Source organism: Capra hircus, chromosome 18, assembly GCF_001704415.2.
Source record: "Capra hircus breed San Clemente chromosome 18, ASM170441v1, whole genome shotgun sequence".
NCBI classification, from domain to species: domain Eukaryota; kingdom Metazoa; phylum Chordata; class Mammalia; order Artiodactyla; family Bovidae; genus Capra; species Capra hircus.
Window position 1 is genome coordinate 48796220 of NC_030825.1, and position 24716 is coordinate 48820935.

General features: G+C 50.8%; 1 protein-coding gene across 5 annotated transcripts in view; it reads left to right on the forward strand.

Annotated features, from left to right (window-relative positions):
• Window positions 1-24716, forward strand: part of SIPA1L3 (signal induced proliferation associated 1 like 3) — a 253444-nt gene that overhangs the window by 125671 nt on the left and 103057 nt on the right. For all 5 annotated transcript variants that reach the window (XM_018062310.1, XM_018062313.1, XM_018062312.1 and 2 more), the window contains exon 3: window positions 21331-23172. In XM_018062310.1, the coding sequence (XP_017917799.1) occupies window positions 21639-23172 (1534 nt within the window). In that variant the 5' untranslated portion in view covers window positions 21331-21638. The remainder of the gene's footprint in view (window positions 1-21330; window positions 23173-24716) is intronic.

Below are 24716 nucleotides of genomic sequence, written 5' to 3' on the forward strand. Positions count from 1 at the left end.
ACAACTGAGCGACTAACACATACTGACGTTTCTCAAAGGATTGTTGTGCTGATCAAATGAGCTAATACACATAAAGTGCTTAGAACAGTGCCAGGCACATAGTAGCCCCCATATGAATGTTGGGCAGCATGATTATTCTTTGTCCCATTCATAAGATGGACTTGAACTTGTCCTGGAGGTGCCAGCACTCCTGGGAGAGTCAGTACAGACCGTAAGACCACAGGAGCTGGTCTTGTGGAGGCTAACACGGCACCCAACAGGAGTGCCAGGTAGCCAGCCTTTCCAGACACCACATCAGGCAGCCAGTGGGCCAGACAGAGGGGCCCCGTAGCTTTCCTGAGGGGCAGTGCCAGGTGGGTTGGGGAAATCAGGGAAGGCTTCACTCAGGAGGTGGCTTGGGAACTGGACCTACGGAAGAGGAAGGATCGGCATACATGGCAGCCACTGAGACAAGCAAGCAGAGACAGCAAGCAAGAAGTCCAGAGAAAAGACTTCTTGTTTCAGCAGCAAGCAGAGACAAGACCAATGCAAGGCAGGGGGTGAGGAGGCTGCTGGAAGAGTTGTTGCGAATTCGCTGGGAATCCTGGGGTATTTGGCCTGTGAGAAATCATCTCAGGGTTAGGGGTTGTGTCAAGAAATCATCTTTGCATCCAAGAATCCCCTAGAGATGGTGAACTCTTTTGTTCACAAGAAGAGGTCTTTGGAAGAGGAGATCCACACTGTACCTCTGTGATAGTAATAATGGAACCAGTTATTGGGCACTCTGCTTTCCATTCATTCCTCATTGAACCTTCACAGCTTCCTGTAAAGCCAGTGGTGGTGCCCCCATTTTTCAGAAGAGTCACTCCACCTTCCCTGGCTTACCTATAGCAGAGTACAGTCTTGACTGATACGAGGGCATTGGTCATTGCTCCTTTGGGAACACCCAAAGCAAAGGAGCAAAGGAAGCTCGTGCTTCTAGTGAGCGGGGTAGACAAGCAAACTACTGAATGGAGAAGTAAATGGAAGCCAGGTTTTCTGCAAAGCCAGTATTCTTCACTAAGATTCAAGGAGCTGTTGATACTACGAAGTGGTTAGAGTACAGGTTCACATTCCAGCCTTATCTCTTCCTGGCTGTATGTGACCTTGGGCTAGTGCCCGGTCCTTGAAGAGCTTCTATTTCCTTATCTGTAAAATGAGGATCTGGTTAGGACCTCGTATCGCAACATAGTCTCTCCTGCACATGGGAAGGATATGGAGAGTGGGTGGACTGGCACAGGGCCACTGGCTGGGGGAGAGGGCTCCTGAATCCTTGCATGTGGCTTTCAGCCTCACAGTCACAGGATGGCTGCCACACCTCCAGCTATGGCATCCACATTCCAGGAAGGAGAAGGAGGCAGAGGATGTGCTCCTTTTTATTGGAAAGCAATAACTTTACCAGAAGGCCTCTTCCCCCATGCCCAGTGGACTTGCACTTAACCTCTTGTTGACCAGAAGGAGACACCTATTTAGCCATAACTACAAGGGAACCTGAGAAGGCAGTCTTTTTTGTATGTACATCCCGCTGCTCCAAACGAATTCAGGAAAAAAATGAATTTGACAGCCAGCAGTGAAGTCCATGGGCTTCCCTTGTAGCTCAATTGGTAAAGAATCTGCCTGCAGTGTAGGAAACCCAGGTTCAATTCCTGGGTTGGGAAGATCTCCTGGAGAAAGAAATGGCAACCCACTCCAGTATTCTTGTCTGGAGAATCCCATGGACAGAGGAGCCTGGCAGGCTACTGTCCATGGAGTCGCAAGAGTCAGACATGACTTAGCGAATAACCACCACCCACCACCAGCAGTGAAGTCTGTGCAGACACAAGTATGAACCATTCAGCGTGGGATGGCTAGCATGGGTGCTTAGCACGGGAGCAGGCCTGGGTGGAGAGTCACAGTATTCTCACAACTGAGGGCCCCAATTCTTACTCTTGTTATCAAGAAACACCATGATTTGCACCCGGTTTCCTTATCTACCCACTGGGGATGCTCCTTGCCTTAAGGTCTCCTGAGCAACACTTACAAAAAGCCTGCCCAGGAAGGATTTGAAATACTGCACATCCTACCCCATCAGAGGGTAGGGACTGGCTTTTCCTTGGAAACCTGTCACATTTCTTACAGCTGAACCCAGCCCTATCAGGTGACTGTCAGCCCAAACACGTTGCCTTGTAATGGCTCGTTGGCTCCCCTCTACCCCTCTGTAGTCTGAACAGCGTGGGGCTGAGAGCAAAGTGGTGGCCTGCATCTTGTAGCCGGTTCCCACCTGGTACTCAGTTTAGGATTGAGTGCCCTGGAGTTCCTCCTGTGTGAGGAGGAGGCAGCCAGATCCTCTCCAGTCCACGCCCTTCCCCTTCTCTACATCAGCACCACCCCCATCCTGGGCGAGGCCACTCCTGCCCTCTATGGGAATGGCTACCCCAGCTCCCAGGGGGGCTAACTCTGCCACTTGGCAGCCAAGTTGGGTCACTGCCTTCTAAATCTGCCATGAGGGACAACTCTAGACTCCTCAACACTCCGGGGTCTTTCCATTTGCTCTTCATCTCTGCTCCTCACTTACCACCCTCCCTTCTCTGGTCACCTTCACATCCTTCAGGGCTTAAATGCCACCACTTCCGAGATGGCTTCCTTGATCACCCATGCTGCGGCACCCTGTTCTTGTCTTCCATCAGCTCATTCTTTCTTCACATCGCTTATTCTAATGTGCGTGTTTGGTAAGGGCACGCAATTCATGTATATCTCCCCCTCCAGCCATGGGGCAGAGGGGGTCTATTTCATGCACTGCTTTATTACAGAAACTTTAGGAAACATTCCTCTAGTGAAAGGAAATCAATTAAATGGATGAATGCTTACTGCTTTATTCCCCTGATTTTGAAAGCATTTATTAAAGGTAATTGGGAAAATATAGGAATGTTTAGGTATAAAGAACACATTTTCAAAAATAACTGGGTGACTTCCCTGGTGGTCCAGTGGTTAAGACTCTGAGCCCCCAATGCAGGGTGCCTGGGTTTGATCCCTGGTCAGGAACTAGATCCCATATGCTACAACTAAGACCCAGTGGAGCCAAATAAATAAATTAAAAAACAGAATCACTGGTAGTCCCAACTCCAAAACATAACCCTGATGAACATTTTGCAATTTTTTCCCAATCTTTTCTCTATGATTGCATCTGCATTTATAATAACAATAATAATGTGTAATGTCATAAGGATATATGGTAATATATTTAACCATTCTCCTGTTAGACATTGAGGTTGGTTCTTTTTTCTTCCCCCTTTATAACCAATGCCATGAGTTTTTTTCTTCATTTCTAAGTGTTTCTCTGGGATCTGTTTACAGAAGTAGCTCTGCTGGAAGGTGAGAACCTTTTTAAAAGCTGTTGCCAGGTGTCCTGTTAAAAGTTTTCACCAACTGTGACCATTAAAAAAAAATGGTTGTCCTGCAAGTGAGTGGCTGGTTTCCTGGTGTGGTGTCCTAGGCTCGTTTGAGCTCCCAGGGAGGCCCTGCCATCATCTGCTCACGGCCAGTGCCCCTTCCAGCCTGTCTTCCTCAGCCGAGGCCTTGTTCTGAGTACCTATCCTGCGTGCAGTCCTGGGAAAGGATGTTTGATTATGGTGTTGTTCAAACAGAGCTGTTGTCCTCACCAGCTGTCAGCGGGTATATGGGCCCTAGAGGCGGCTGTGCACCCAGTCTCGGGTCAAGAGCCCTTCAGAGCTCACTGGTACAGTGCAGGGGCGGGACCCCACCCAGCCCTGTGCCCCGGAAGCCCTCCTGTATTTCTCAGGTGGGTGTCTGTCCCTCCCACCCTGTCCCCAGCTGTCACTTGACGACTTGTCCTGAACCTGATATTGTGAGATACCCCTCCTCTTCCTGCACCTGCCTCCCCACCCAGGGCTAGGAGGAAGTACACGTTCCCCCAGCCTGCTCAGGGTGTTTGTGTTCACACGGGCGAAGTGGCCCTGCAGGTTCTGGGAAGTGGAATCCTTTCACAGAGGAGAATGAGGAGCCAGGAGAGTGAGAGCTACAGGGGTGTGTGTGTGTGTTCCAGGAGAGCGAGAGCAACAGAGGTGTGTGTGTGTGCACACAACGTGCCAAGAGAGTTAGAGTAACTGTGTGTGTGGCAGGAGAGTGAAAAGAGAGTGAGAGCAACTGGGGTGTGTGTGTGTGGTGTGTGTGGTGTGTGCACATGTGTGTGTGTGTGCACATGTGTGCACGCCAGGAGAGTGAGAGCAACCGGGGTGGGTGTGTGTGTACGTTCACCAGGAGAGTGAGAGCAACCGGGATGTGTGTGTATGTGTGTGTGCACGCACACAAGCAACTGCGGTGTGTGTGTGAGACTGAGAGCAACTGGGGTGTCTGTGGGGGGTGTGTGTATGCACCATCCGCAAAGGCATGAAACTGACCCTCAGGTACTTCAGAGTGGGTCTGCAGAGATCAAACAGCTGAGACTTTCACATATGTATTTACGTGCTTTTTAAAATTACATAATATGAGTACAATAGTATATAATACTCATTATGTAACAGAATTATGATCTCATTTTTAAAAAGAATTCATACAATACAAAAGACTTTTTAAAAACTTTGTTACTGGGGAACGAAACATAGGCACAGAGAAGCACATAAGACATAGATACACAGTTTGGAGAACAGTTAAAAGGCAAGCACTCCTGTAACCCCCAGATCAAGGAGAGAATCTTGCTGGCACCCCCAGAAGCCACCGCTCTCAGGACTTCCCTGCTCACCGTGTCTTGCTTTTGAAGTTTGGTCACCTGTGTAAACAACTCTGCAGATCATGGCTCCATTTTGCCTGTGTTTGAACTGTACCATTATGGAATCATAACCCATTTTATGTCGCTCTCCATCCGGCTGCTTTTTTTTTAAACCCCCCTCAGGATCAAGTCTGGGAGCTGCATGCTGGTTTTGATGTCAGTGCATTTCTGGTATGAAAGCTTGTTCACACTGATGTACAGACAAGTCTTACAAAGGCTCGCATTTGTGCATTTTGTTTGATGAGTATTAGAAGAAAAAATAATAACTTCAGCACTGTTATTATTAAGGCTTTAGTGAGTGAGTTGGTTGAAAGGACCATCTTAAGTAAATAATAGCACACGTGATATGTTTAGTAAATAATAGCGCAGGTGGTCTGTCAAGTACATAAGCCCAGGTGGTCTGTTTGGTGGCAGTGAAGGTGCGTGACTTCGGGAAGTTTGGGAGCTTTAGGGTCCAAGACAGGATGATCGCTTGTATGCATACCACTGCTCCCCTCCCTGGGGTAACCAGCTACAGCTGGAGCACTGCCTTCCAGATTTCAACTCTGTGTTGACTTAGGTAACTATATAGACATAAAATAGGTAGCTGGGATTTTTATTTTAATACTGATTTTCTTTTTTGTTTGTTAAGAGTGTGTGCCATTCTTCTAAATTACTTCTTGAAGTTTCTAAGTTTGTTCTCCAATTAAAATAGCCCATTTCCTTTTAAGATTGCATTTCGGGGTGGAGATGAGCCTGGATATATATACATGTATGTATACATGTACGGTCTTGGGCTGCAGCTGTTGGGAACTTGGAATCTGGAAGGAACTTAACAGAGGGACCAGGCAGAGACTGCCAGCCTGGGACACATCCCCCGTGGTGAATTAGCACGGGATTGTGACTCAGGGATCCGACATGTGCAGGGCTGTGATGCGGCCATCTGTGTGTGCACATGTGTGAGAGAGACACACACAGAACGAGGACAGGGACGTGGGGAGATGGGGACAGGGACACAGAGGTGAAGCGGAGACACAGAAGCGTGGGGGAGAGACGCAGATGGACAGGGTTGAGGGCGCCAACTGAGACCAGCTCGAGGGCTAACTGGCCAGGTGGCTGGTTGGTTGGTTGGTTATCTGACTGAGTGACTGACTGGTTGCTCTGGTAGTTTGGGCTTGGGATTTTCTCAATGGACTCAGGAAACCCAGGACTCCGTGAACTATGGGAGACTCGCCCTGATCTTGGAGCTGCTGGGGACCTGGAGACAGGGCAGTTGGCAGTGGCTGCAGAGCATCTGGGTGTCTGACTCCCCACCCCCGTGAAGGTACTTTGAATGGAGCTGCTTTGTCTTCATTATTTGTGTGTGTGTGTGTGTGTGTGTGTGTGTGTGTGTGTGTGAATCCTGGATGAGGATGTATGAGTGCTGTGGGGAGTGGGGCCTTACAGGGGTCATCTCGGGCTCCTCCAGCAGTCCGACCAGGCGACACTGTTAATCCTCTCTGGTCTGTGTTGGGGGCAGGATTTGATCCCAGGAGATCTGACTCCAGGTCAAGAGCCTAACTTCTGCTGTGAAATTACCGAGGAACAGAGGCCAGGTGTTTACTGAAGATCCACCATGTTCACAGCTTCATGCCTGCTTTTTAGAGATGACAGTAGTTATGATGACCATAGAGTCACCCACCTGGGTTCAAGCCCCACCTTTGCCTTTTTCCTCTCTGGGTGATCTCAGACAGGAAACTTGCCGCTCTGAGCCTCAGTGTTCCTTTCTGTAAAGTGGGGAAAACAGTAAGGCCCTCCCGCTAGCAGGCAGTGTGGATTGAGGAGGGCCAGGCATGAGGCCAGTGCTTCTTAGCAGGGCCACCATTAGTACATGTAGCTTAGGGGACTGGACCTTGGGAGCAGGCCTCCAGCCTGGGCTCCTGGCTCCATAAGAGCCAGATTTGGTTCCCTCTTTTGACAACTTGTACTCATGTGCAGGGATCCCCCTGAGTGATCTCGGGGCAGACTCTGGAGTAGTGAGCCAGACCGAGATGCAGAACCCCGCTCCTCTGACAGTGGGCAAGTAATGTCCCCTCTCAGAACCTTCCCTTCCCCATTTTGAAGTGGAGGTACTGAGAACACTGCCTCCAAGGGTCGTTAGGAAATTTCAGTTCAGAGTTTTGTGACAAGTGCTCTGTAGGGAGCCTGCACTCTGGATGGGGGAGCGGTGGTTACTGTTGGCAGCTGGGCACCACCCAGGAAATCAGGGCTCAGCTCTGTGTGTCCCCCTCACCCCCTCCCCACCCTCTCACCGTGGGGAGGCTTCCTGGTGTTCCTGGGGGGCTCCACTGCCCACCAACCACCCCCACCGCAGAGCCGTCCTCAGGTGAGGACAAGCAGAGCCTGGCCCCCCAGGAGCAGGCTGGAAAGAACAGGGCTTTAACAGATGTTCGTTGATGAGGATTCCCTGGCTCTGTTTAATCAAGATTGTCAAATATTGATTTAATCTCCAAGCCCAGCAGATGTGATCTTAGCAGTGGCAATTAGCTGGGATTAGTTAGCAAGTCAGGCTCCACGCTGACAAGACATCATCTTCCAAAGGCAGCCTGACCTGGCCACAGGAGTGAGCCCTGGGAGAGGGGGACAGACTGATATTTAACCAGCAGTCCGACCAGCAGCAGCCATGAGAGCAGACTCAGAAGCAGGGTCCTTGAAGCCCCTGTGGGCCCAGCATTGTCTGAAACAGTGATCGTGGGAACACTTGGGGTTCAAGGCAGTAGCCACTGACAGAAAAGCTTCAATATCAAAATAAACACCACAGGGACTTCCCTGGCGGTCCAGTGGCTAAGACTCCACACTCCCAGTGCAGGGGGCCCAGGTTTGATCCTTGGTCAGGGAACTAGATCCCACATGCCGCAACTAAGTCCCAGCACAGCCAAATAAATAAATAAATGGACGGCCACACCAATGCTTGTGGCGTGACACTGGATGTTCAAGCGGGGTGATCCCCCGAGGGGTGTCTGACTCCTGGAAAGGGGCTTGTGCCCCTGATTAAGTCTCCCCAGAAGGATCTCCCCTTGACCACAGAGGCCCCCAGCCCGGCTCTATCACTGTCCCCCACTCCTCGAGCCACGGCTGCAGCTCCTGGGTGGGCCTGGCACGTGTGCCCTGACTCCAGGAGGCATCCTTTTTTAATTGTGCATTTCAAAGTCTCATTTGAAGTGAGCAGGACTGCCCCAAGAATTGGAACAAGATGCTCAATCCACATGTGCTTCAGGGAGGTAGTAACACCCTCAACCGACCCACCCGACCCCCCAGGGACTTTGCAGCGGGTGCCCTCCTGGCCCTGGGACCACCAGGAAGGAGGGGCTTGTTCAAGGTTGGCCAGCCGTGGGCCAGCTTCTGAGCCCAGAGGAACCAGAGTTTATTCCAAGGCCACATTTGGTCCTATTTGTTTGCTTGGGATATTATTATTACATAAATTAAATTAATTTAATTTTTGTTGTTGTTTAGTCACTCAGTCTGACTCTTTTGTGACCCCATGAACTGTAGGCTGCCAGGCTGCTCTGTCCATGGGATTTCCCCGGCAAGAATGCTGGAGTGGGTTGCCATTTCCTCTTCCAGGGGATCTTCCCGACCGAGGAAATCAAACCCACGTCTCCTGCATTAACAGGTGAATTCTTTCCCACTGAGCACCTACTAATATTTATATATCACTGTATGCCAGGGTTATTCTGAGTCTCTACGTTCATTAGTTCATAACGTCTCCAAGAGTTATGCCCTATTATTATCTCCATTTTACAGATGGGAAAACTGAGGTATCAGGCATCTAAGTCACCCGCCCAGGGTCTAACCAAGTGGTAGAGGTGGGAATTGAACCTGAGTGGTCCTTACTTCTAACCACTGTGCTACTGCTGTCACATCAGGAAACATCTCTGATATCTGGTAATAAGTAAGAAGAGCAACCATGGAGCTGTTAACTCATTTATTTAAAAAAAGATTGATATCTGGGTATAAGCACTTATTCCAGTTTAAGCATTTTGGGTAAATGCTGTTTCCCTTTCTCTGGGGAATACATAAGCCCGAGATGGGTGCTGCTTTCTTCCCTCAGGGGGTCTAGGGGCAAGCATCCTGTCAGGTCACAGAGGAATCTCCACTTGGAAAGATGTGTATTTTTCAGACTCCATGGTGCTAGAGGCCAGGTAGTTGTTGTTCAGTCACTCAGTTACTACCAGCTCCGCAACCGCATGGACTTGCAGCATGCCTGGCTTTCCCAGCATCACCATCTCCTGGAGCTTGCTCAAACTCATGTCCATTGAGTCGGTGATGCTATCCAACCATCTCATCCTCTGTCGTCCCCTTCTCCTCCCCTCAGTCTTTCCAGCATCAGGATCTTTTCCAGTGAGTCAGCTCTTCGCATCAGGTGACCAAAGGACTGAGGGGGGGACTTGTGCTCAATCCAGGGGGCGGGGTGGCTCTTCCATTCTAACCACATCCATCAGGGTGTTTGTGGCGTGGCTTTCGCTCTGCCCATGTTTCCCTTCCCAGGCTCCACTTTCAAAACTGAAAACCTAACCGCAGCCTGAGTCACCCCTCACCTGTGCAGTTGTGAGCATTTCCTTATAAACTCTCAGAGAAAGGTCTGGAAGAAGACATGCCAGACCCATTCTTTCTAGGATTTGGATTTGAGACAGAGCCTCATAGGAGTCTTGAAGAGGGCCTTGAACTTGCATGCTTGTAAAAGTTTGTATATAGCCAGGGAGAATATTTTGGTTTTTTTAAGTTTTCCTTTATCTCCATTCCATTTTACTCCTTAGAAGTAACTACTTAACAGTTTGACGGATGTCTTTCTAGACGCTTTCTTGTATATTTTATAGGATTTATGTACATACACACTCACACTAACAAAATGTGCCTCTCCCCAATTTAAACCTAATGGGCGTGGGGGGACTTCCCTGGTGGTCCAGTGGTGAAGAATCCAACCTCCAGTACAGGGGATACAGGTTCAATCCCTGGTCCAGGAAGATCCTACATGCCACGTGCTACTGAGCCTGCACGCTGTACAGCCTGTGGACCACAACTAGAGAGTTTGAGCGCTGCAGCAAAGACACCGTATGGCCAAATAAAAAAACAAACAAACCATGCTTTCTGGCTGAGTGATCTTGGGCAAGTTACTAAGCCTCTCTGGACTCAGTTGCATTGGCTTTATTTATTTACTTTTAATATTTATTTATTTGGCTGTGCCAGGTCTTAGCCGCAGCACTCAGCATTTTTGATCCTTGTTGCAGCATGTGGGATCCAGTTCCCTGACCAGGGATCAAACCCAGCCCTGCATTGGAAGCAAGGAGTCTTAGCCAGTGGACCATCAGGGAGGTCCATGCATTGTCTTTAAATGTCTTTAAAGGTCCCTCAGTTAGTCCCTCCCTCACAAGCCGGTCACGAGGATTAAATGGGTGCATGTGTGTAAGCATTTCCCCCTGGGGCACAGTAAGCACTCCATAAGTAGGAGCCAAACTCATTCACTTCAGGCCATGGAGACGATTCCTTTACATGACGCAGCGCCCCCTCACTGTTTATCACAGCAGCAGCACCTTCCCTGGAGTAAAGGCAGCCAGACACATTTAACCCATCATCTGCTCCTGGGCACTGGGGCTATTCCAGCGCTCCTGTATCACAGCAGAGGGACAGTGTGAGCACGCCTGTGATTGAGCCACCTTGAGCCTGTCTGTCAAGGTGCCTTGGGGTGAACACCTCAAATAAAGCAATATGAGGACTTCCCTGGTGGTCCAGGGGCTGATGCCCAGTGCTCCCAGTGCAGGGGGCCTGGGTTCATTCCCTGGTCAGGGAACTAGATCGGAAGTCACATGCTGCAGCTAAGAAGTCACATGCTGCAGCCAACTAAATAAGTAAATATTAAAACAAACAAGCAACAACCAATATGCACACCTAAAATTTCAGTGTGTAATTCCAATTTTCTTCCTGTTCTTTCAAGAGGAGAAGACCATTAACCGATTTATATCGTTAGAAGCAGGATGAGCCACTTGGGAACTCTGACCTTTCTGACTGAAATAGCTCTGTATGGCTGCCTTTGCCCATGTGGGGCTGCCCTTAACTCCTAGGTAGGAACATGGACCCTTCCTGGATGCCCGGGAACATTTAGTTAAAAACACCCATTCACGGGGCTCTTTGAGGTTAAATACTAAAGTACAGATTCTCACCATGTGATATTGTGATGTAGTAAGAAAAATATTTTGGTCTTCATTCAGGTTCCTGGCACAAGAGCTTCTAAAACCCTTGAGAGATGTGGGTGATACCATCTTTTTGTTATTCAAGATAAGCTCCTTTCAACCATTACTTGAGTTTATGCTGAAGGGGTGACTCTTGGTGGACCCCTGAATAGCTTCAGGGTTGCCAGAAGAACCAACCATGTGCTTAGAGGGTTGGGCCTATCAGTCCCGCCCTCTGACCTCTGGGAAAGGGAGAGGGGCTGCAGGTTGAGTTAATCACCAGTGGCCAGTGATTCAATCAACCCTGCCTTCAAACGGAATCTCCATGAAACCCCAGAAAGGAGGGTTCAGAGAGCTTCTAGGTTGATGAGCTCATCCATGCATTGGGAGGGCACCACACTCCAAACTCCATGGGAACAGAAGCTTCTGCACTTGGGACCTTTCTGGGCTTTGTCCTGTGTGTCTGACTGTTCATGTGTATCCTTTTTAATAAGCCAGTAATAGTAAGTCATATTACTATATAATAATAGATAACTAATAAGGACTGATTGTATAGCATTGGTGGCCCAGACAATAAAGAATCTGCCTGCAATGCCGGAGACCTGGGTTCCATCCCTGAGTCGGGAAGATCCCCTAGAGAAGGGAATGGCAACCTGCTCCAGTATTCTTGCCTGGAGAATCCCATGGACAGAGGAGCCTGGTGGGCTGCAGTCCATGGGGTCACAAAGAGTCGGACACGACTGAGCGACTAACACTATGCCACTTGTATAGCACAGAGAGCTCTGTTCAGCAGTCTGTAATAACCTAAATGGGAAAAGAATCTTTAACAAAAGGAAGTAGTGTTTCCCTGAGTTCTGTGAGCTGTTACCACACATGATGGAGCTTGAAGAAAGGCTCTTGGGAGCCCCTGATTTGTAGCCAAGTTGGACAGAAGTGTGGAGAACCTGGGGACCTGCTTCTTGCTGTCGGCGTCTGAGGTGGGGACAGTCTTATCGGACTAAGCCCTTCACCTTTGGGGTCTGTGCTAACTCCAGGTAGTTAGTCCGAGGACTGAGCTAAATTGCAGGACATCCAGTTGAAGAGTTGCTTGGTATGGAAAACCCACACATTTGGTGTCAGAACTGTTGAGAGTACAAAACAGATCACAGTAGTGTATGGCTGTAGTCAAGGCCCTGCTCCTTGTTCTTTGGGCTGATGGAGCAGTCTCTAACGTGATAACTTTCTAATGAGATTTCTGAGATTCCCATCCATCTCATTTCCTAGGGGAGCTCTAAAGCGGCGCTGCATTTGCTCAGATTTCCAATAAAGTGGGGAAAGATATAGGAGGAAGAAAACAGACTCCTAATCTGAAATCTGCTGAGCTGTTGCTGACATTCTAGAGCTTTGTCCTTATGAATTGATTCCGAAGATACATGCGTCACTCATGTATTCATACAGCACACCCATGGGACCTGCTGCATCTTTTATTGAGAGTGGAGCAGGGAAGGTATGGGAGCCAGACTGTCGAGGTTTGCATCCCAGCTGCCCCACTTGCCAGCTTGTGACTTGGCCGTGTTACCCTTGCCTCATCTGTAACATGGGCATGCTAGGGTCCCTACTTAATAGGATAATGATAGCACACAAGTTAATACACCCCACGAGGGTAGCTTCACATGTGATCCATCAGACTCATAGTGTTAGCCTTATTGTTACAAACATCACCACCATATTATCCTTCCCCTCTTCCCAACCACGTAGCAAGGACACGTATGTTAGATTCCAGTCCACCACAGACTTGGGGCTGTTCAAGGCCTGAGGAGAACAAAAGATATTCAGAGGCTTAAAAATCCAGTGCGCTTGGGACTTCCCCGGTGGTCCAGTGTCTAAGATTCCACCTTCCCAATGCAGAGGGCCCAGGTTCCATCTCTGGTCAGGGAACTAGATTCCACGTGCCACAACTAAAACCCAGCACAGCCAAATAAATAAAATATATTTTTTAAAAATCCAGGGGGCTAAGTCTTGTAGGTGAGTGTGTATGCAGCCCGGAGCCCGGAGAGCTCAGCCAGGGGAGGACGCAGGTGAACCCTGCCTGGATTGTGGAAGAGCTGGCGGAAGGAAAGCATGTGGGCCAGCAACACTGGGGCTGAGGGGTATGAACTAGGCTCCCTGGAGCGGCAGTCCTCCGAAATACCTCCTCCATCATCACCAGTGCGCTTCAGACCAGTGCTGTGTGCGCTCAGTTGCTCAGTCGTGTCTCTTTTCAACCCCGTGTACTGTACCCCACCGGGCTCCTCTCTGACCATGGCCTTTCTGAGGCAAGAATCCTGGGGTGGGTTGCCATTTCCTCCTCCAGAGGATCTTCCAACCCAGGGATCGAACCCGTGTCTCCTGAGTCTCCTGCATTGGCAGGCTGATTCTTTACCACTGAAGCCACCAGGGACACCCTCTTCAGACCAGTAATCGCCACCAAAGGTGATCCTCTCGGCGGCATCCAGCCCTGTCGACCCCCTGGTCCTCCCCAGACCACATCCCCCTCCAGGCCCTTCTGCGTCACACTTGCCCTCCTGCCCCCCGGCCTGAGCCCGCTGGAACCGGTGCGCTCGCTCCCTCTGGCATTTGTGGCCTCTCAAGGCTTGACGTCAGACCCTCCTCTCTTTGCTGTCTCCATTTCTCCCTCTGTCCTCAGCCCTGGCTGCGTATTGGAGTCAGCTGCAAGCTCTTAAAAGACGCTCATGCCTGGGCCCCAATGCCAGCCAGGTGATTCAGACACTCTGAGGAAGTAATGGGAACACCTGTATTTTTACAAAGCTCCCCTGGTGCCTCTAATGGACAGCTGGGGGAGAGAACCATGGCCTTGGACAACCCCTTGTACATGGCCTCTCCCAGCTTTCCTGCCTGGACACGTCAGCCTTGCTCATCAGCCCACCTGGAACGCAACAGGCACCCTCTCTTAGTCCTGACCCCCATCAGAGGGCACCCCCTCTCTGAGCCTTCAGGGTAGGACCTCCTCCCACCCTGTCACAGCACTGACTCCCTTATATGACTGACTACCCTTTGAAGTTCCTTTGTTTTCTGTCTTTGTTTACTCATTCCTCTGGCTTCCTTCTACCGGATGTACATTCTTAAAAGAAGACATGGTCCATTCTCTATCTTCACTTCCTGCAACAGTAGCACATAACAGTAGATGCTTTAAAAAATTTATTGAATACCAGATTTGAAGTGTTTGTGGAATGAATGAGTTTTACATGCCTAGTAAATGTTGAATGAGTGAATGGTTTTTAGATTCGTATCTGATACTGGAATATAGTTGATTAACAATGTTACGTTAGTTTCAGGTGTACAGCGAAGTGATTCACTTTTACATGAACACGTATCTATTCTTTCACAAATTTTCCCATTTAGGTTATTAGAGTATTGATCACAGAGTTCCCTGTGCCGTACAGTCGATCCTCATTGGTTATCTGTTTTAAATGCGGCAGTGTGTGCATGTCAGTCCCAAACTCCCTAACTCACTCTGCTCCCTACCCTTTCCCCCTCCTAACCATAACTTCATTTGCTAAGTCTGTGAGTAGGTATTGTGAATAAATTCATTTGTATCATGTTTTAGATTCCACTTCTAAGTCTTTGTCTAACACACTTAGTATGATGATCTCCAAGTTCATCCGTGTTACAGCATTGGCCTTATTTCATCCTTTTTAGTGGCTGAGTAGTATTCCATCGTATATATTAGCGTGTACCACGTCTTCTTTATCCATTCTTCTATCAGTGGACATTTAGGTTGCGTCCACGTCTTGGCTATTGTGAACAGCCCTGCAGTGACCATTGGAGTGCATGTATCCTTCTGAACCATGTTTTCCTCCAGGTATATGTCCAGGAGTGGGTTAGCTGGATCATATGGTAATTCTATTTTTAGTTTCTTAAGGAACCTCCATACTGTTCTGCATAGTGGCTGCACCAATTTACATTCTCACCAACAGTGTAAGAGGATTCCCTTTTTCTCCACGGTGAATAAGTCTTTAGTGCTTTAAGAATGTGGCAGATATTTGTTGTGTGAGTGAATGAACGAATAAGTTTTAAGAACTGACTAGTTCTTACTGGTCAAATGAATGACTTGTATATGCCAGAAATGGCTGAATCACCAGTTGTTATATATGCTTTGTTGTTGTTTCGTCATGTAACTAAAATGTCCAAAGGTAGAATGGGGTTGGCTTCAGGTTCAGGCTTGATGTTGAGACTCACATAGTGACTGTAAGCCCCCAGATTGGCTGTAACCTCAGCCCCTGTCACAAACGGACTTCCCTGGTGGCTCAGATGGTAAAGCGTCTGCCTACAACGCAGGAGACCTGGGTTCGATCCCTAGGTAGGGGAGATCCCCTGGAGAAGGAAATAGCAACCCACTCCGGCACTGTTGCCTTGAAAATCCCATGGATGGAGGAACCTGGTAGGCTACAGTCCATGGGGTCACAAAGATTCGGACACGACTGAGTGACTTTACTTTCTTTCACTTTTCACAAACGATTCTCCCCACATGATCACAAGAGGCTGCAATGATTCCATCCTTCACATCCTCTCCTACTTGGGGTAAGAGGAGAAAGCACACTCTTCAGCCGCAGCACTTCTAGCAAAGCCATCACTGAGTCTGTGGTTCTGATTGGGTCACATGATTTGTTCCTGACCTCAAGAAGAAGCCCTTCTCTAGCCCATGGGATAGAGATTAGAGGAGGCAGATTCTCAAAGGGAAATCTGGGCTGTTGTTAGAAAAAGAAGTCATGGAGCAAACTACAAATGTCTTAACACTGGAAGACTTGTGTTTTTCCCTTCTGCTCTGCTCTGTGAGGTTCTGGTAGACATTGTGGCCCAGCAGAGCAGGGCCCTTCAGAGCCAAGCTGGGGCCATGATGCTAGCCTGTTAGTCTGCTGTTCTAGCCTCCGGGCTTTGGGGGCCTGATAAAGAAGTGTCTTCTCAGCTCCAAGTTAGTTCCCCAGCATCTCATAAGTTATACCGTAAGTTGCCTGCTCTTCTAACAGACCCTGATGTTCTCAGGGAACCAGTGTGGCCAGCCCCAGATACAAGTCCTCCCTGGCCCAAAGGCAATCAGAATGGTCACAGATATTGCTTTACCAGCTTCTCTGGCAGATAGAGTGGCCATAGTGACCGCATTCTGGCCAATGAGACATAAAAGGAAGTGTGTGGAGGTAGGGGCAGCGTTCTGGCAAATGTCCTCATTCCTGATTAGAGCAGATAGATAAGAAGGATGCTCTTACATCATCTTTTCTTTGGCCCTTGCCAATAGTGCAGCGAGAAGCATGACTGTAGCCGCCAGCTTGTGACCGTGAGGCCGCAGTCAAAGATTCAGGCCAGCTGCGCACTGCAGGACAACGGCGGGGGAGGGAGAGAAAGCGCCTGGCATCATTCACCTGGCCCAAGCCTGGAGCTGCCGTATCTGGCCTCCTTCTTCCATGAGATGATGAATCATTGCCCAAGACACCGTTGGGCGATACCATTACTTGCAGCCAAATGCCTCCCATTGTTGCTTGCTTCTCCTTGTGCCACTGCCTGGACCCCATTTGATCGCCTCTGCCACTCATGGCTGCCTTTGCTCACAGCACCGCGTATTCATCAAGGTCCTCGGATGCCAGCAGCAGAAGCCTGACTTGATAGTCTTGGGCAGAAGCAGATTTATCAGTGCCTCATAGAATCAAAAGGGGGGGAAAAAAAAAAAGAATCAAAAGGGGGCCAGAGGGCCCATCGTAGAAAGCAGGCCAGGAGCCAAGCAACCCTGGAAGAAACCCAGGGACTTCCCTGGTGGTCCAGCGGCAAGACTCCATGCTCCCAGTGCCAGGGGCCTGGGTTTAAATTCCTGGTCAGGGAACTAGATCCCACAGGCTGTAACTAAAAGATGCTGCATGCCACAGTGAAGATTGAAGATCCTGTGTGCCACATCTAAGACTTGACGCAGCCAAGTAAACAAGTACACATTTTTAAAAGAGAAAGAAAAGAACCCAGGCGTCCCTTGCAAGTCACATGTAGGAAAAGCCAGATCCATATTCCCTGTCACTGCAGGACACCCTCCAGCCTTTCATGCTCTGCTGAGGTCCTCCCCCCCACCCCGCCCCCCGTGCACTTCTGTCTGGGGCGGGGGAAGAGCTCCTGCCAAAGAGACAGGAAGGAATGGTGATAATAGCAGGGACCCTGAGCTAGAGGGTATAATCCCCAGTTTACAGATTAAAACTGAGTTGTGGTTTCAGTGACAAGTCCACGGCACAGCAGTGTCTGAACCCAGGCAGGATGGCTCTCATATTGTGAGCATCTCCATCAGGATGATCAGAGGGCTTTTAGGCAGAGGAAGTTCGACAGAGGCAGCTGGAAAGGGACCCGTGTGTACCGGTCCCTGAGCCCCAGGGAGGCTGCGGGTATCACACACTCAGTCTGGGAACGTCACGGGGAGACGCAGTGGCACCTGCTCGGGGAGGGATTTGTGCAGGGACTGGGGCCTCGAGAACATCTGTGTGTTTTCACAGAGCAAAGCGAATTGGGGGTTTCTGACTGAGCGGGAACAAAATGCCATCAGCAAAGCCCATCTGTCAGAGGTGTTTGCATAAGCAAGTCAGGGTTGCTTCGTGGCCACTGTTGTTTTCCAAACCAGCCCAAACGGGGCCTCTGAAGACTGATCCTCTGAACCCTGCCAGGCTGACCCCAGGACACAGCCAAGCTGCTGAGTGCTGCCGGCCTGGACCCCTAGCCTGGCCTGGGACCTGGGGCCCAGCAGAGTATGGGGCTGCCTTCAAGCCCTCATTGCGGGCAAAGCTGAAGACCAGTCACATAAAGTCACAAACCAACAGCCTCTGCTCGAATCCGGCCCACATGCTGCCTTTGTCGGCCCTCCTGGTGATGTGTGTTGTAATACTGTTGAGAGGTGTTCTGTTGACGAGAAATACAAGCAAGTAATCCAAACAGTCGCCAGCGGTGTGCAGGGAAAAATAAGGCTCCTTCCCACCCCTTCTTCAAAAACACAGATCCTGGTGATACACAGGCTCCCCGAGTGGCACAGTGGTAAAGAATCCACCTGCCAGTGCAGGAGATGGGGGTTCGATTTCTGGGTCAGGAAGATCCCCTGGAGAAGGAAATGGCAACCCACTCTAGTATGCTTGCCTGGGAAATCCCATGGACAGAGGAGCCTAGTGGGCTACAGTCCATGGGGTCACAAAGAGTCAGACATGACTGACTGAGCATGGGGATACACAGTAGCTCACATTCTTTTGGGGAGGGAGACGAGGGATAAATCAGAGAAATAAGTACTAAGGAAAATACACGAAGCAGGGGAGGGAGGGGGCTGGGAGTAGAGGGAAAAGATACCCAATTTCCCTCCCCAGAGGCAATCACCATGAGCAGTTTCTTGAAAATCCTTTTAGAGGTCATCTCTGCATATAAATTTGTTGCTGTGATAGCTGCTGATTTTGTTTTTTCAAACTGGGAGATGTTGCATACAGTTCCAGACTTCCAGTTTGTCTTGAAAAACCCCATGATCAGGCATTCACATTCCTGCAAGGCTCAGTTGCAGGAGCTGAGGCCCACCTGCCTCTTCAGAAGACACTTCTGCTGGCCAGGTCATCACAGCTTCACCTGGCCTCCATCTCCCTTAACCAGCCCAGCCCTGGGGACTTTCCACTTTCTTGCCCCTTCTCCACCCCCTCTCCTGTGTGCCTCCCTTCAACTTCTTCAGGAATGCTCTCGTGCTCTTGGGGAACCAGGAAGAGGGTCCCCTTTTGTTCCCCACCTCACATCTCTCCCCTCACCTAGTTCTCACTTTCTCAGAGGTTACAGGCTCCCCTTAGGAGTCTTCCCAGGTGGAGCAGTGGTAAAGAACCCGCCAGTCAATGCAGGTTCAATCCCTGGGTTGGGAAGATCCCCTAGAGGAGGGCATGACAACCCACTCTAGTAGTCTTGCCTGGAGAATTCCATGGACAGAGGAGCCTGGCGGACTACAGTCTATGGGGGTCACCAAGAGTCAGACACAACTGGAGCGACTTAGCACACATAGGCTTTCCTCACTGTTTTGCTCCATGAATCTGCTTCATGCTTCCTGCTCGCTCCCTCTCTGCCAGCTAACTCCATACCTCTGGGCAGGAGTTGTGAAATGCTTCTTGCACGTGTGTGTGCATGTGCGCACACACACACACAGTCATACTCTCACACAGGAAGCCTTCGACTTCCTCACTCAGAAAGCATGCACAGTCACCGACCACAGTGGCTGTGTCCAGCTCCACATTCTAAAGGACAGAAAAGTTGCGGTCCCCTTGAGTCAGATGCTGACCCAGCATTCTGCTGCCCTGTAGAGAATCAGTTTGGTTGGCAGGAGCAAAGGGCACAGCTGCTGGGCCAAGCAGGAGGTTTTGCTGCAGGCTATGATCCACTTTCCCCTTCCTTCCCCACTGAGGGTTTCATCTTCCAGCAGCTCAAAGTGGAGACAAACGGAAGTGATCCTGCAGAGGACTTTATGTTGCTGGGCAGAAGAAGGATGAATTTCCCTTCCCCAGAGGTCTGCAAGTCAGGATGCATATACACATCAAGTTAGACAGAAGCTCTCTGTTCACTCGTTCGTACACTAAAAGAGTGAATGAGGGTCCCGGACACTGTTCTGGGAACTGGGGCTACATCAGTGAACAACAGAGACACCCTTGCCATTCTGGAACGGATCATTTAGTGGTGGGGATGGTCAGTAAATAGATAATGAGCAAAGTAATTTCAGCTAGTGGTAACTGCCAAGGAAAAAGAAGAAAGAGTGACAGAGAAAGGCTTTGAGGGTGGTTTTGGAAGGCTTCATTAAAGAGCGAATGTCAAGTGAGGGAACCGGCCTGGTGAAAAACCGAGAAAGGATTCCCCACGTATCCCGGATGGAGCTGGATGTGTTAGAAGAATAGACAAGAAGACCAGTGTGATGGGATCTTAGGTCTAGGGAGAGGCATCAGAGAGACTGGCCAGTCCTGTGGGGCTGGTGAGCCAGCAGGAGCAATTTAGATTTTATTCTAATAAATTAGAAGCTACTGGGGAGATCTCAGTGAAGTAGTGATGGGAATTGATCTACTGGCTCTCATAGTATAGTAATCATGTAGATTTCCAGAGACAGTCCCTTCGCAAAATCCACCAGTGCTCATGGTGATTCCTCCATCCTTCTCACTTCCTTTCTGGTGGGTGAATGGTCAGGTGCACTGGAAAACAGACAACAGTGCAGCCTCTGCATGCAGCCACTAGTAGTCAGGACTCATGGCAGAGGGGCCGCAGGGGAACATGTTTGGACACTACAGAGAATAGCCAGCCAGGTCCTGAAAGTGGGAAACTGAGACAACTGACCCTATTCCTTCCAGAAGTAAATATCATCAAGATGGGGAGGGGGAGGTACAGAGTAGCAGAGACCTGAGAAATATAATCTGCCAGAGCAGAGCAAAGATATTGTTTGGATCCTGATTTGAGCAAACCACCTCTCAAAAGACACTTCTGAGACAATGGGGGCGGCGGGGGAATATAATTCAGTTGGGGTATTACATCACCTTAAAGAATTCTTATTTATCTAGATGGGTGTGATAAAGGTGAAAGTGAAAAAGTGAAAGTGTTAGTCGCTCAGTCATGTACAACTCTTTTGCAGCCCTATGGACTGTAGCCTGCCAGGCTCCTCTGTCCATGGGATTTCGCAGGCAAGAGTATTGGAGTGGGTAGCCATTCCCTTCTGCAGGGGATCTTCCCGACCCAGGGATCAGACCCAGTTCTCCTGCATTAAAGGCAAATTGTTTACCATCTGAGCTACCAGAGAAGCCTCTATGATAAAGGTATTGTGTTTTGTTTTGTTTTGTTTTTGGAGGCCTTATCACCTAGAGATACAAGCTAAAGTATTTATAGGTGACATGGCCTGATGTCTGGGATTTACTCTAAAATATCCTGTCAAAGGGCTTCCCTGGTGGCTCAGTGGTAAAGAATTCACCTGCCAATGCAGGAGACTCAGGTTCAATCCCTGGGTTGGAAAGATGCTCTGGAAGGAAATGGCAACCCAGTCCAGTATTGTTGACTGGGAAACACCATGAACAGAGGAGCCTGGTGAGCTACAGTCAGTGGGGTCGCAAAGAGTCGGACACAGTTGAGCGAGTAAACAAGAGCAGTCCTGTCAAAAACACCGTGGAGTCGGGGAGCAGATGGAAGGAATGAGAAATAGTGGTGTTGAAGTTGGTGTGGAGGGGGCTCATCATGCTCTTCTCTCTGCTTCTGGGTACCTTTGAAAATTTCCATAATAAAAGTTGTTGTTTTTGTTTTAATAAGTAAAGTTGAAAAAAATAAGTCATTCTGTGGCAGCAGTAACCTCACATCTCACTTCTGTCTCTTCTCCCTTTTCAGCATGGCAGGGAAGGTGGCCCTGCAGCCTGCCAGCCTTCACGCACAACTGCTGCTCTCTCTGCCCCGCTGACCCACTCAGTCTGGAGGCCCCGGGACAGCGCCTGCCTCGAGAGGTTGTCCAGGCACTGCTGTCCACAGCGATGGTGGAGAATTGGACTCCACAGGCTCACAACCTTCCCATCAGGCTTCAGGGGCCAGCATCCTTCATCCTAGGACTGGTGGCCCTGAACAATGGCTGAGGGCCAGGGGACCCCATAAAGTTAGGCTACAGCTTTCAGGGGCCAGCAGCACTCCAGCGCCCGTGGACTATGACCACCTATCGGCCCATCCCCAGTGATGGTGTGGACCTGGCAGCCGGCTGTGGGGCCAGGGCGGCCGATGTCCTGCCCGGGCCGCACACGGGGGACTACGCTCCCTTGGGATTCTGGGTGCAGAACGGCAGCGTGCCCCAGCCCGTGGGCGAGAGCACGGTCAGCGCCCCCACCCGCCCCAGCCCCACCACCCCTGCCATGCCCAAGATGGGCGTGCGCGCCCGGGTGGCCGACTGGCCGCCCAAGCGGGAGGCCCTGAGAGAACAGAACAACCCCAGCCCCTCCCTGGACGCAGATGGCACGAAGGCCACGAAGGCGGCTCATGCCATGAGGAGCGTACAACAGAACGGACAGCCCCCAGCCGGTACCCCTACCCCGGCTTCCTCAGGGTCCAAAGCCTTGCACCGACTCGCCAGGAGGCGGTCTAAGGATGTGGAGTTCCAGGATGGGTGGCCCCGGTCCCCCGGCCGGGCCTTCCTCCCGCTGCGGAACCGCAGCAGCAGCGAGATCACCCTCAGCGAGTGCGACGTGGAGGACACGGCGGAGCCCCGGGCGGCCCGCCACACGGGGGCGCTGCCGCTCTTCCGCGAGTACGGAAGCACGTCCTCCATCGACGTGCAGGGCGTGCCCGAGCAGAGCTTCTTCGACATCCTCAACGAGTTCCGCAGTGAGCAGCCTGAGGCCCGGGGCACCCCGAGCCTCACCGAGCTCCTGCGGGCCGATCCCGGTCCCCACGTCTCGGGGGGCGGCGGCGGCGGCGCAGCCAAGGGGGAGGCCCGCAACGGGCAGCCCACCAAGGACGGCCTGCTGCCGCTGCAGCCCCTGAAAGAGAAGGAGAAGGCCCGCAAGAAGCCCTCGCGGGGCCTGGGCGGTGGGGACCAGGTGGACTCGTCCATTTTCCGGAAGCTGCGGAGCAGCAGAGCCGAAGGCGAAGCGGCCCGGTACCCCGGGGAGGCCGAGGACGGCCGGAGCCCCCCGGAGGCCAGCCGGCCGTGGGTCTGCCAGAAGAGCTTCGCCCACTTCGACGTGCAGAGCATGCTGTTCGACCTCAATGAGGCGGCAGCCAACCGGGCGTCCACGGCCCAGCGGCGGAACACGACCACCGGGGCCTCGGCCGCCTCGGCCATGGCGTCCCTGACGGCGTCGCGGGCCCACAGCCTCGGTGGCCTGGACCCCGCCTTCACCAGCACGGAGGACCTGAACTGCAAGGAGAACCTGGAGCAAGACCTGGGCGACGACACCAGCAACGACCTGCTGCTCAGCTGCCCGCACTTCCGCAACGAGATTGGCGGCGAGTGCGAGCGCAACGTGAGCTTCTCGAGGGCGGCCGCTGGCTCCCCAGGCGGAGGTGGGGGCGGCGGCGAGGTCCGCCCTCCAGAGCCAACCCTGAGCGCCTACCGCACCAACGCCAGCATCTCGGTGCTGGAGGTGCCCAAGGAGCAGCAGAGGACGCAGAGTCGCCCGCGACAGTACAGCATCGAGCACGTGGACCTGGGCGCCCGCTACTATCAGGACTACTTCGTGGGCAAAGGTGACGTGGGGGGCGGACGGGCGGGTGGGGCATTGCTCCTTCATATTCTGTGTTCGTCCTGCCCTGGCACGGAGGATGCAGAGAGGGGCTGGGGGACTCAGTGAGCCCCGTCTCATGCCTCATGCTTCACACTGCGCTGCAGGAGACAATAGACAGGCATTTAGCAAATAAGTGCTACGTTCAGCTGCGTGTCAGGCACTTTGTAGAATCAAGGTATACAGTGTTGACCATCTTAACGCAAAAATTGTGTCTTCCTAGCATACAGTGTTTTAATGGGGGAAGACAAGCAATTATACTAGATAAATATCTAAAGTATATAAGGCGTCATGAGGTGGGAAGTGCGGTGGAGAAAAGTAAAATAGGGAGGCGGGAAAACAGTGTCAGTGTCCAGGTGTTGCGTTTTCAATAAGGAATGGTCAGGGGGGACTTTCTAGGTGGGTCCCTTTTGAGTACTGAGCTGAAGAAGGTGAGGGAGGGAACCTTGCAGGGATTGGAGATGGTGTTCCTGGCATGGAAAACAAGTACAAAAGTCCTGGAATATTGGGGGAGTAGGATAGAGGCCAGTGTTGCCGGGACATAGTGCGGGATGGAGGCTGAAAGGAGACAAGATCACATGGGATTTTGTGAGCCATGGTGAGGACTCCCATTTTTACCTTAAGTGAAATGGAGCCACAGGAAGACTCTGAGCAGGAAAGGGCCTCGATGTGACTCAGGTGTTCACAGCTTCCCTCTGGGGAAGGAAGCTGTAGGGGCAGAGGATCAGGGAGACCCAGGAGGAGTCTACTGCAGTAGTCCAGGCAGGAGATGGTGATGGGCAAGTCTAGGATGGGAGCCCAGGAGTGAGGAGAAAGCAAGCAGATTCTTGATCCCCTCAGAAGGTGGAGCTGCTGATGTTTGGAGGGTGTTAACATGGGGATCACACATGGTTAAACTCATTGATGCTGATGAGGCAATCCTCAGAGGCAACAGAGCATAGTGCAAAGACCACAAGTCCAGGCAGCCACAGAGGCCAGGCAGGAGATAATAGAGGGAGGCAGACCAGGCAGGGGCTGTGCAGAGGGGAACTCCGGTTCACTATTGTCATCCAGGAAGTGTAGACAAACCCAATGTTGCCATCCTTTCTAATTATCTAGATTCTCCTGAAATTCAGATTTTTTTGAATATGGATTCTCCTATGTCAATTCAGAATTGCTTGTAACTGCCAGTAACAGGCTTAAACAACATAAATTATTTTTCTCCACATAAAAAAGTCTAGAGATGTGCACCTCAGGGCTAGTATGGTTACTCCTCAGCATCAGTGGAATGCCAGCCTTAGTGCATTAGCCTCCATGCCCTCAGAGTGATCTCCTGATGCTCAAGATGGCTGCCTGAGTTCCAGCCATCACATCCATGTTTCCAGGCAAACAGAAGGAGGAAAGGATTCAGACAGAATAACAGATTTCCTGTCAAGTCAGCACCCCTCCCCTATCTTTTTATTAAGTCAGCCCCTTTTAAGAAGAGCATTCTCAGAAGTCCTAGCCAACTGCTTCTGTTTGTTGGCCACT